This window comes from Lathyrus oleraceus, chromosome 4, assembly GCF_024323335.1.
Source record: "Lathyrus oleraceus cultivar Zhongwan6 chromosome 4, CAAS_Psat_ZW6_1.0, whole genome shotgun sequence".
Classification (NCBI taxonomy): Eukaryota; Viridiplantae; Streptophyta; class Magnoliopsida; order Fabales; family Fabaceae; genus Lathyrus; species Lathyrus oleraceus.
Window position 1 is genome coordinate 8,969,212 of NC_066582.1, and position 13,510 is coordinate 8,982,721.

The 13,510-nt window shown below is 33.0% G+C and overlaps 1 protein-coding gene across 1 annotated transcript; it reads left to right on the top strand.

Annotated features, from left to right (window-relative positions):
- The first annotated feature begins 1,397 nt into the window (after positions 1–1,397).
- On the top strand, positions 1,398–7,813 carry LOC127138339 (protein OSCA1). The gene is made up of 12 exons (XM_051064763.1): positions 1,398–1,846; positions 2,204–2,549; positions 2,638–2,793; positions 3,245–3,380; positions 3,991–4,092; positions 4,391–4,507; positions 4,594–4,674; positions 5,134–5,474; positions 5,568–5,813; positions 6,181–6,505; positions 6,598–6,831; positions 7,118–7,813. Exons 2-12 carry the CDS (start codon positions 2,236–2,238, stop codon positions 7,388–7,390), a joined length of 2,325 nt encoding a protein of 774 aa, XP_050920720.1. The 5' UTR covers positions 1,398–1,846; positions 2,204–2,235; the 3' UTR covers positions 7,391–7,813.
- Positions 7,814–13,510: the final 5,697 nt, after the last annotated feature.

A 13,510-nucleotide genomic window follows, 5' to 3' on the forward strand; every position in this document is an offset into this window, starting at 1 on the left:
GTCCCTCGAAGATATGACCTCCAATGACTTCAAATGCTCCAAAAAATCACCACTTGTGCTCTCAAATTTGTGCTTAAATCTCCAATTTTTCGTAACCCTTGTGAAAGTGTAGAAAAAACCCTTTTAAAGGCGTCAGAATGGACCAGAACGCGTCAGAAAAGACCTAGAAAAGTGATCATCGCGCGTGTGATGCAATTTTTAATGCCATATCGCATGCGCGATGGTGGATGTAATTATTTTCGAAGCTTCACTTTTTTCTCCTTTTTTCACTCAAATTTTCACTAAGTCCACAATTTGTACACTTAGCTATTTTTCCTTTGTTCTTTGGTAATCCTTCATCATATATGCTCGATTTCACTTGCTTTGCTCCGACTCTTCGACTAAATATATGCAATGAAGGATTGTCATCACAACTCCAAACTTGAATCATTAATTATGCTACAAAAACTCGTCTGCAACTGCATATTTCAACAGACAACAAGTCGCAAAATAACAATCGAATATCACCAAATTAAATATTTCTTTTACCTGACCATTGTTCTAGCTCTCAACTTCTATCCGGCGAATTCAGAAAAATATCCTCAACATTAACGACATTAACGAGTACTCAACCTATCTCTCAACTCACTATAACTCACTCAATGGATATGGTGATCTCTCAATCAACATGCAAAATCAATTAAACTTAGTTTGATCATGTTCTAATAGAGTCAATCATAAAAATCACAACACACACATTAGAAGACTTTTCAGATTGTAACTTGACTTATGTTAGGATAAAACATTTTAAAAAAAATAGGATTAAACATTTGATGTTAGATTCCTAGCTCTCCTTCTATTGTCATATTTCTTTATTTCTTTTTACTAATACTAGAGAGTTTTGATCCTAACTTTCTTTTATTTATTTGTTTATTTTTTAAGTGTTTTTCTCCACTTCTTTTCATAAATCATAATATATATATATATATATATATATATATATATATATATATATATATATATATATATATATATATCAAAATAAAATCATATGTAACCGATTAATTTTATATAGAGAATAAAACTATATATAACCGATTATTGTTTTTTTAACAAAATGGCCGGACACGATACGTGTGTTGGTCTACATGCTCTTTCACACAAAAGAAACACATTCCACACACGGGATACGCGCGTCGCTTTTCTCTATCTGTCATTCTCTCCCACTCTCTGCCTCTTTCCATTCATCGAATCCGATTCCTCCTCACTTCCCACCTCAGCGCGTGAATCCAACTCTTCAAAAACACTAATGAGAAATAGCCGTTACCACACGCCACGTGTCATTTTGCCGACAATCGGCTTCTACTTCACACAATCAATGCTCACCTGTTTATTTGCTGTTCTTCTCGAATTCTCCTCACAACAACAACAATATTATCCGCATTTTTTCATTTTATTTTTTATTTCAATAATAACAATTTATTTTAATTAATTAATTAATTGATAATAAGGAAAAATCAGTGTTTTATAATGGTAGCTTAAGCTTGTTCTAAGTACTCACTGGTACAAAGAACGATCTTCTAAGATATTCTCATATTCACCAATAACGTAACAACTAAGAATCATCACCACTTTCTTTTTTTTCCACCTTTTTCTCTTTCTTCAATCTAACCTAATCTCAACGATAATCCACACTACTAGTTGGTGTGTACAACAGGAAAACCTCCAATTCATGTAGTTTCATTTCACTCCTCAACGGTGTTGGAATCTTCTTGCTTTCTTTCGTTTTCAAGATATCCTTTGATTCGCCTTTGGATCTTCGATTTATACATGCTTTGAGGGTTTCATCCTTGGCGACAACTACAAAGTATCAACTTTTTCATCTTTTTCCTTTCAATTTTGTTGTTGTTTTGTTAAGCTTAACTGTTTAGGATAGAATTACATACTAATTCATGTGAGTTTTTATTTCTATAATGAGAAAAAAGCTTTCTATTTGTGATTCTGTTGTAGTTCAACCAAAATAAGGGAATTTATGAGCTATGATAAATTACTTTCCTTTTTGGATGTTTGAAATTTAGGGTAGATGAGAAATGAGTTATATATTGTTGCTGTAAATAGTATGGAAAGAAATGTTATGCTTATGTTTATTAAAGTATGTATGAAATTAGTTGTGTGTTAGTTAATCTATAATTTTGTTTATTCAATTGGTTTAATTGGTTCTCAGGAGAGTTGTGATTTGTTCTAGAGGAAGAAAAGATGGCCTCACTGAAAGATATTGGGGTTGCAGCTGGGATTAATATTTTGAGTGCATTTATCTTCTTTGTGGCATTTGCTATTTTGAGGCTTCAGCCATTGAATGATAGGGTATACTTTCCGAAATGGTATCTCAAGGGTTTAAGAACGGATCCTGTGCATGGAGGAGCCTTTGTGAGAAAGGTTGTTAATTTGGATTGGAGATCATATATTAGGTTTTTGAATTGGATGCCAGCTGCACTTAGAATGCCAGAGCCTGAGCTTATTGATCATGCTGGATTGGATTCTGTTGTTTACTTGAGGATTTACTTGTTGGGGTATGGTCATCATCATGGACAATGTTTGAATTGAATACCACATTGGTGAATATGATCCCTGATTTTTTGTTTGTTTCTTTTTGTTCAGACTTAAAATCTTTGTTCCTATAGCATTTCTGGCGTGGGCGATGCTGGTTCCTGTCAACTGGACAAGCACTGGGCTAGAAATAGCTGGGGTAAAAAACATTACTTCCAGTGACATTGATAAGCTCTCAATTTCAAATGTCCAGCGTGGATCCGAAAGGTTTGAAAACTAGTATCATTCAGTGCAATTACAGTTTTGTTTCTTCTTCTTGATATTGTTTGGTGAATTGTCTTCATATCCAAAGTACTTGCATGTCAAGATGTATTCTTGACCAAATATATATGGATTAACTAAGTCGAGACATTAGCTGGGTGTGCAACTAGAAGTACATTTGTTAACTGTAAAAAATCTTGATTGTTTTGCATCTTTTCTCAAGATACCGTTATTATATCTTAGTTATATTTGTTCTCATCAGTATCCTATAACTTCTCCATTCCAATTATCAATTTTTTGTTTTCAATTTTGTATTATTTCATTGGTTAGAGCTGTATAGTTGCTTTTATGGTGCATTCATGTTAGTATTTGATTGTGTAAACTATTTTCAAGTATTGGCTTTTCTGAAATTTTTGCTAAATCTTGTGATTTTCTAAAGTTTTACTCTCTATCCTAGGTTTTGGTCACATATAATAGCTGCTTATGCATTTACCTTCTGGACATGCTATATTTTGATGAAGGAGTATGGAAAAGTTGCCGCAATGAGATTGCAGTTTCTTGCAGCAGAAAAACGTCGTCCTGATCAATTTTCGGTAAAAAAAAATTGTTCTCCATTTAAGAACTATTTTTATCTTTTTTTGGAAGCTTTGGATGAAGCGTCAAATTCTGGTTTTATGTTTCTTGTGTTAGAGTGGGTATCCTTTTTATTTTAGGTGTGTAATGGTGACAAAAATGTTGAACCTAACACTTCATACATACCAAATCCCCTCACCACCAACCTAATCATAGTATTTAGAGGCAGTACTGAGTCATTATTTCTAGGTAGACACAATTGTTACTTTCTACATTTAAAATAGGTCGATTACCGGTGTGGATTCGCTAGAAATTTGGCATTCATAATAAGAACCCAGCTATTCATATAAGTGAGTAATTAAGCAAAACAATATAGTGATGACAGCTGTGCAGTATTTAGACATATCAAAGACATAAGAAACGACAAAGAGACTAACGGAAAGTTTTGTAAAAAAATAATAAAACGAGGTAGAAAAAAGATAATTTAAACACCAAAGAGCTCTCCAATCTGTCAGTATCTTACTATAACCCAGTTTGGGGAAATTAAAATCACGGGCAGAATTGTCACGCGTTGAAATTGAGATATTCCTTCATGCATATTTTGCTTATAGAATATATATTATTTTGAAGGTGCTCGTTAGAAACATTCCACCAGATCCTGACGAATCTGTTAGTGAGCTTGTGGAGCACTTCTTTCTGGTCAACCATTCGAATACCTATCTGACTCACCAGGTTGGTTCCTACTATATACACTATGCTACCAGAATATTGTGTTCATTAATCATCTTGTTGATTTTGATATTTAAAATTTAAGAAACTTTGGGTGGTAAACATTTTGAAAGTTGTTATTTGTCAAATTAGTTCTGAGATAATATTAAACCTGTTGTTTGTCAAATTGATTCTGAGATAATGTTTATGAAACATGGAGTAGATTATTAACTAGATCTAGTGCAACAGATTAATTTTGCCCATTTATTTGGGAAAGTAAAAAATAGTGTGTGACAGCATCTTTATTGCGACACTTGTATAGGTTGTTTATAATGCAAACCGGTTGGCAAAATTGGTTAAAAAGAAGAGCAAGATGCAGAATTGGCTCATCTATTATCAAAATAAGCTGGACAGAACTTCAATAAGACCAGAAATGAAGGTATTTAAGTTTTAATCTCACGTGCATTCAAATGTTGGTATAATGATATTCAGATTTACCACAATCTTTCTTTTATATTTTACCAGACTGGTTTCCTTGGTTGTTGTGGAACGAAAGTAGATTCTATTGATCATTACACCACTGAAATTGACAAGCTGTCAAAAGAAGTAAGTACCATAATCTTTTTCTGTTATAAATTTCACCCCACACTGCATGCAGTTTTTTTTGTAATATAAGTTCATTATGCTAATAAAAAAAATTATTCCAACACAGTAATTAAATATAAATTTTGCAGAATTAATGTCACAGACTATGATGATATGCTAAACTTTAACTAGTGTATCTAGTGTGTGCATTAATATTATTCTGCTTTTGACGAGTTATCTCACTAACTAGCTGCTTTGCAACTGTTGATGTAATAAATAGTTTTCTGATGGGTCGCCTGAACTAAAACTGAAATTTGAAAGACTTCAAGAGATAGTGAAAGAACTTGTTTACCATAATAAAATTTTAAATGGGATAACATATGCGGAAACTTTGGGCCTTATTGTTGTTTCATAATCATATTTGTTCTTTCAGAAATTTTCATGATACTTACTGTGATTCAAGTTTATCACCTTTTGCAGATAGCTTTAGAGAGGGATAAGGTCACCAATGATCCCAAGTCTACCATGCCTGCTGCATTTGTTTCTTTTAAAAGTCGATGGGGTGCTGCAGTTTGTGCTCAAACCCAACAAACCAGAAATCCAACACTTTGGTTGACTGAGTGGGCTCCAGAGCCACGGGACGTCTATTGGCCAAACTTAGCGATTCCATATGTTTCCCTAACTGTTAGAAGGTTGATCGTAGCTGTTGCGTTCTTTTTTCTCACTTTCTTTTTCATGATCCCCATTGCAATAGTACAAGCTCTTGCGAGTCTTGACGGAATAGAGAAAGCAGCACCATGGTTGAAGCCGCTTGTTAGTGTGTAAGTCTAATCTCAAAATTGGATCTCTGGAGATATGATTATGTCCACATTACTCACTGGATTTTATTTATTTGAATTAACTTCATTGTGCAGCCCTTTCATTAAGTCATTCATTCAGGGTTTTCTACCTGGTATTGCATTGAAGCTTTTTCTTATCTTCTTACCGTCAATATTGATGATGATGTCAAAATTTGAAGGCTTTGGATCTATATCTTCTCTTGAGAGAAGATCGGCTTCTAGATTCTACCTTTTTAGTTTTGTGAATATATTTCTTGGGAACATACTTACCGGGACAGCATTTCAACAGCTCGACTCTTTCATTCACCAACCAGCCAATCAGTAAGTCATTCAATTTAAGACAGTAGCTTCTTCTTTCCTTTTCCTTTGATAATTATATTTTCATTTTTAATTGGCATTATATTTCCTGTGTTTGGAGTGCATCCATTTGCTCTCCTGCACTGAAAAGTTTGCATGGATATGAAACTTTTTGGTAATGTTGATTTTATCTGTGGTCAACTTATTAGCTTATGTAAATTATACTAGTACATACATAAGGGATTTTTTCCACTATTGGTTATGCTTTTTAGCTGTTTAAGAACCATGATGTTATTTTTGTTTACAGTTAAAGTTGTTAGACACTATGCTACAAGCATGTCTTATTTATACTGTGTTAGTATGATTAAGATTCCTTGTATATTATTCTCAGATATCCCATAACAATTGGCACTGCAATTCCTTTAAAAGCAAGTTTCTTCATCACCTATATAATGGTTGATGGATGGTCCGGTATAGCTGCTGAGGTTTTGATGTTGAAACCACTAATTATATATCACTTGAAGAACTTCTTCTTGGTTAAGACTGAAAAGGACAGGGAAGAGGCCATGGATCCTGGAAGTATAGGTTTCAACACTGGAGAACCCCGCATACAATTGTACTTTCTGCTGGGCCTAGTCTATGCTGCAGTGACACCTACTGTTCTTCCTTTCATAATAATTTTCTTTGGGTTGGCATATGTTGTGTTCCGCCATCAGGTAATGAGATGCTTGAGTTATGCTGTGGCCTATTTGGGTCCCCTATTTGTGTTGCCATATACAAGATGAAAACTCTTAACTTCTAATTGCAGATAATCAATGTTTATAATCAAGAATACGAGAGTGGTGCTGCATTCTGGCCTGATGTCCATTTCCGTGTCATAATTGCACTGATAGTCTCACAGCTCGTTCTTATGGGACTCTTAACCACCAAAAGAGCTGCTTCATCAACTCCTTTTCTCATTGCACTCCCGGTACTGACGATATGGTTCCATATATACTGCAAAGGCCGTTTCGAATCTGCATTTTCTAAATATCCCTTACAGGTATGTCAACTAGTCATTTGGATGCTTGTTTCAAATTTGAAGAAGCTATGATGTGTTCATTGATGGTGGAGTTTGTTGTTTCAGTTATCATCTGTTCGATTGTTAGATATCCCTAAAACCATTGAGCTATAACAATTTAAATGGCTAGAATTTACGACTGTACACCTGATTGTTGAAACACAACTAATTCTTATGCTTGAATACATAACTTTACCGCTGGCCAAATCTGCAACTCAGTTTCCTCTATCATGTAATTTTTATGTTGCTTTTGTAAATCTGTACACAGGAAGCAATGATGAAAGATACATTAGAACGAGCTACAGACCCAAACCTGAACATAAAAGGTTACCTTCAACATGCTTATATTCATCCAGTTTTTAAGGCTAGCCTTGAGGATGCTGATGAGGAGGAAGATGTAATGAGTCTAAAGTGGGAAACTGAGAGTGCTACTGTACCTACAAAACGCCATTCACGAAGGAATACACCATTGCCCAGCAGAGTTAGCGGCGCATCGTCTCCATCTATGCTTGATGGCATTAAAAATGATCTAGAGTCATAGATCATTCACGGACCAAGAAATGATGTCATATTATTGAAATGAGACAAACCAGGACGTATGTGAATGTGAGTCTACATCAATGGACATGTGGTAGTGGTTGAAGCATATAAGCTGAGAAAGTTGAGTGGTCGTGCAAAAGCATTTTGGACTTTCTGGTCAGCAGATGAAATATACCACAACATGCGGAGACTGTGAGGCAGAGATTTTTTTTCATTATGTTTCAGATTTTGTTAATAGTGAGTTTGTTCCCTTAGTAGATAGATAAACATGTTTTTCTATTTTTATCACCTAGCTTATAGAGATTTGCATAACATTACACTATGGATACTGTAAATTATCATCCTAAATTGATTATGATTCTAGATTGTGTGTATAATTTTTCTCTTTTTTATAACATTTGAATTCAAGAGGTTTTCTGTTAAATATTATCCCCAAGTTACTTGTGTCAAAATACTCACACCTCACTCATTTGTTTGTGAACTTTAATCTATTTTATTCTCTATTGACACTATTATTATGATAATTTGTTAAGCTCTTATTTTCCCTTGTTGAGTTGTGTTTACTATATTTTTGGTCCCCAACACTTCCACTAAAGAAAGCCTGATGTGAAGGGATATCTGTTATTTTTCTGCCACATTTCTTTGTTGTGTTGGATGTTGACACCTAAGTTTATTATGGATAATATTAACTTGTGCTTTTAAAAATTAAATAAATTGGGTATTGAATTATCCATTTATTATCTTTTCTTTTTTTAATTTTAGAATTAATTAAATTAAATTTTTTTTTGAATTTATTTTAATTAGTAACTGATATTTTGGGGGTTTTAAAAATCTTTAAATATTTTTATATTTTTTAGAGATTAAACTGTCTGTCTAAACTAGTTTTACACTAGAATAGAATTATAACATTCTATTGACATATTCTTTTTTTTTTTCATTTTTAAGAATATTTTATTCAATTGTTGGTATGTGTCGATTATAAGACTAAGATATTCTAGTTGAGTGAAATGAGAACAAGTTGTTATTTGAGGCATGATTACTCGTTAAGTGACACATGTGCCACTTTGGAATGTGATATCATGGTTAAACTTTTGGATAAGAAGTTACAAACTCATGAAAAACCGTCTCCAAAGAGGAAGATTCGAGATGAGATTACATAGGTAATGAGTTTTATAACAAGAGAAGGTTGTTTCAAAAGAATCTTTGAGAAACTGTGTTACAGGAATTAAATATTAGATTATTAATTTATTTTAAATAATAGTTTATATAAAACTAAGTAGTAGATTATTAGTTTATTTTAAATAATGGTTTATGTATTTCACTCTTTTAGCATTGATAGTTGTATTTAAAGGTATTGTGTCTCATTTGAAAATCAATCAATCAATATTTTATAAATTATTTTTCCCCTCAAATTCTGATTACTTAATCTCTCATTTGTATTAGATTTTATTCTAAATTATTAGAATACCTATTTTGAGATTTAGATTTTATCGGTTCGTTCTTAAAATTTATTTTTCGGTCTTAATTAGTATCTCGAGTCTTCGATTTGGCGCGCAAGATGACTGCGAAATATAAATTAGTGAAAACTTGGGATGCTATGGAAGTGGAAGAGAAGATGGAAATATGTTTATGTTTCTTATGTCATGAAACTTTAGAATATCAATAGTTGCATCATAAAAATATTCATATAATAGTGTCGGATGAAGAAGAAATTGAACCAGAAATTGAAGGTCTTATAGAGCATAAGCAGAACGAGGGACCTCAGTATTAACTCCTCGAAAACTTATACCCCTAAAATGAGGTCTATCAAGAAGAGTTATTAAGCATCATTAAATAGAAGATTTGAAGTCTCAATTGAAGTATTGAATAAATGTTGAATCAAGCAAGGATTTCTAAATCTTTAGAGTTGTGAAAGAAAGAAAGTATAAAAGCTCATCATGTCAATGTCGAGTGATCGATGTCCGTAAAGATATAAGATTATCTCTTAAAATTATAAGGCAAATCACATCCATATTTTTGAATGATAAAAAAAATATATCTAATTTTATTGAACAATTGGAAAATGTTTTTAGGCCTAACTCATTCAAATCAATTACAAGGTTTTTTTTACATGGCATAACAGATTAGCCCATTTGGGATAGTCAATCATCACTTTTGTAACCTTAATAATCAATTATTAAATCTTATAATTGATTAATGACGACACCATTTAAAAATCTTTCATATTTGAAGTACATAATCGATTATGCGATATGCATAGTCGGTTATCAGCATTAAAAATTCATGAATTCTTTCCATATTTGAGACACACTTTGTCCTATAAATATATGGCTATTTTTTGTTTCATTGGCACCAGAAAAACATATTTTGAATCTCTCTCTCTCTCTCTCTCTCTCTCTCTCTCTCTCTCTCTCTCTCCTCTCTCTCTCTCTCTCTCTCTCTCTCTCTCTCTCTCTCTCTCTCTCTCTCTCTCTCTCTCTCTCTCTCTCTCTCTCTCTCTCTCTCTCTCTCTCTCTCTCTCTCTCTCTCTCTCTCTCTCTCTCTCTCTCTCTCTCTCTCTCTCTCTTATATATCTTCACTTTTACATTAGTGCTTTTGAGAGTGATTTTTTTATCTGTGAGATGTTTGGTCTTGGTGTGAGGGCATTGTTATAATATCTATATTGTGAGAAGTTTGTTATAGGTTGTGAGTTAAACCAATTGAAAAGCTCTTATTTGGTTGTTGAGGTGAATTTGGTAAAACCTATGTTTGATTTAGAGGTCTTTGTAATTAAAACTCTTGTTTGGTTCATAATTTTAGCTTGGTGTTAAAAGATCTCGCTTGGTTCGAGATTATCCTGGTGGTAAAATCTCATATTTGTTGAGAGGTCTCCGTAGTTAAAACTCTAGTTTGGTTTGAGGGATCAACTTATTAAAATATCCCAGTCTCTTGTAAGGAAACTATCAAAAAGAAATTTTTGAAAAAACTAACATCATAGTGAAAACTACAAGAAGAAATTCTTTGGGAGAGGATTAGGTCAAGTGGTTAGATCGAATCTCTATAAATCTCTAGTGCATCTTTTTCTTCCCTTAACTTTTTATATTTTAGTCATTTATTTACTTCCGCTATATTTCTTTCTTTTCACTCTGATTTTCCTTATTCTGCTGCTTACTGATTGTTTGTTTTATAAACTATTTTTAAACTCTGTTTTTATCAAATATTTTTATTTGGTCATCATTTTTAAAATCCACACAATTCATCCTCTCTTGTGTTTGGAGTCATTTGTCTAACAATTGGCATTAGATCCTAACTCCTATTCAAAGACTAATCCTTTAATGAGGAAGATGATGATTGTAAACACTTCTAGTTTTAACAAAGGTCTTTTCATAAATACACCTCCACTATTTGATGGTTAAAGGTTTGAATCGTGAAAAACTAGATTTGAAAGTTTTATAAAAGAAAATAATTTTGAAATGTGAGATGTTTTAATCAATGGTTTGTTTATGCCTACTTTTTTCTTTAATGATAAAATAGTAAATAAAGTTGATTTTCATTGGACAGAAGAGGACATGAGAAAAATTAAACTTGGTTTTAAAGTTAAACATCTTTTTATAAATGCTTTAAATTCTAAGGAATTTTGTTACATCTTTAACTGTGATTCCGTCAAGGAAGTGTGAGACACTCTTGAGATGATTCAGGGAGTTTCTCTGAGTATTGAGTAAGAGAGAATGAACACACATATTTAGGAAGTTGAAATGCCAAATGAATATGAGAGTCATTCTTATAGATGGTACTCAACCATTGAAACCCTTGGAGGTTATATTAGAATTTTGTATCTAACAACTATTTAAGAATTAAAAGTTGGAATTAGAGATCTGATCCAATCCTCAATTCAAAATATAGTAGTGTGTTTGTTGAGTTTTATGAAGAATCTATAAAGGAGAAGATCATCAATAAACTCATGAAGTTAATCCAGCTTTGCAAGGAAGAAAAAAGATGTTCTCGAAATATCTTCCTCATATCAAGTTAACTTCATGAATAATTTTCAAATATCCCTCATATCAAGTCTCCCGTGAAGAAGAGGCAACAACGAACGATGAATCAATGAAGGAAACACCGAGAGATTCATACAAATATGTTTTCAAGAATATAACTGACAATACCTTTGAGGAATCTTATGAAGAATCTCCAAAGGACGAGAACATGTTTGTCTTAAAGCCACATACGATAAATAAGATTATATTGAGGTAACTTCTTTAACTCGCCAACAACTCTTTAAATTCAGTACTAAGCTTGTTAAAGAAAATGAGAAATTAGAGAAGAACATTATTGATATTAAGAATTATATTGAATTTATAGAAAATATAAATAAGATTCTTGGTAAAGAAATTGTTAGTATTAGAAGTGAATCGTTAAAATCAAATAATCGTGAATCTTGTCGATCTCTGAAAAATGAAATAACCAACTTGCATGAAAACTTAGAAAAATTAACTAAGAGTAAAGATAAGTTTGATTTAATCATTTCTAATCAAAAGCCTTCATTTAATAAAAATGGTATAGGTTATACATCTAATAGATTGCCTAAAAATATTTTCCATGATAGAAAGAAATCTAATCGTCTGATCTATAAATACAACTTATAATAAGTTAGGTCATTTAGAGCCTCCTTGTTATGCCAAGATAAATGATCTAAAATGGTCCAAGGAAATTTGAACTTATCTATTGTTCTTGTGGAAACATAATTGGTGGTGTAAGCCTTTGAGATGATGTGACATGTTTATTTGATGTGGTGGTGAATGTGGACTTGCAATATTAACACTTCAACGTTCAAGTTAGTTTGTGGAATATTGTAAATGGAGTGAATTTTGAATAAATAAATTGTTAGAATTAATTCATTTTTGGTAACTTGTTGACAAAGTTTATTAGAGGGTATTTTAGTATTTCTCCTAAAGTACCACTTGTATTTAAGCAAGTGAGTGGTGTGAACAAACTGTACCTTTATTTCTTTTGCAGTGTGTGTGGGCATTTTCTATGTAACCATTTTGAGTAGTGGAAGTTTGTTATTATTTTCTCTTCTCTCGCTTATTTCCATTGTTCATCTGTATCACCTTGTGCACCAACAATTGGTATCTAGAGCTTCGGTTCAGATCCATAGGGAAACACTATGGGAAACACGAGTGAAACGGTGAGGCGTTGTGTGATTGATTTCTGTTCGGAGAAATCGTGTTGAATTTTTGTTAAGAATTGTAACAGAATCACACATCTTGATTCTCCAGGATTGGGAAACATTGTGTTTAGGTGAGATCTGAGTGTATTGCACAAGGTTGAAGATGAATGGAAATGACAATCTGAGTACCAAGCTTCCAATTTTGATGGCAAGAACTGGAATCGTTGGATAATTCAGATGCGTGTATTGTTTAGAGCTTAAGATGTTCTTGATCTCATCAATGAAGGTTACGTTCAGGCTGCACTTTCAGAAAATGCAACATATACACAAGAAATGCTCAGTGTGATCTAACAAAGAAGGATAAGAAGGCTTTGTTTTACATCCATTAGTGTGTGAATGTGAACGTGTTTGAGAAAATCGATGATTCGACGACGATGAAAGCTTGTAGGGACACACTAGTGCGGTGCTACAACAGTGATGCATCACTGAAGAACGTGAAGCTTCAGTCACTATGCAAACACTATGAGAATCTCAGCATGAAGAACAATGAGAAGGAACCTAATTATATCTCCAGAGTGATTCTGATCACAAATGAGATAAATTCGTGTGGAGAAATACTTTCTGAAGAAAGTATCATTGAGAAGGTACTTAGACCTCTTACTCCTCATTTTGATTACATCGTTGTAGAAACTAAACATTCTAAGGATCTGAGCACCATGAGAATAGAAGAGCTGCAAAGCAGTCTAGAGGCGCAAGAGTTGCGTCTGACTGAAAGAACCTCTGAGAGAGAGGTAGAGTAGGCTCTGAAATATTTTTTTTGTCAAGAAAGACCAGAAGAAGACTTGGTCAGAAGCCAAGAAAAGACATGGTAGGTCTCAGGAGTCAGAAGTCTCCAACTCTGATGAGAAGAAACATTAGAAGGGAAAGGAGAAGCTTGATAAGATAATGGTTTAATGTTACTATTGTAATAGGTTT

What these genes read in the sequence shown, in the direction of transcription:
- LOC127138339 (XM_051064763.1), top strand. Translation starts at nt 2,236, where the DNA reads ATGGCCTCACTGAAAGATATTGGGGTTGCAGCTGGGATTAATATTTTG. An exon ending in GTCGTCCTGATCAATTTTCG is followed by an intron (nt 3,381 to 3,990) that starts GTAAAAAAAAAT and finishes ATTATTTTGAAG; the next exon opens with GTGCTCGTTAGAAACATTCC. An exon ending in ATGTTGTGTTCCGCCATCAG is followed by an intron (nt 6,506 to 6,597) that starts GTAATGAGATGC and finishes TTCTAATTGCAG; the next exon opens with ATAATCAATGTTTATAATCA.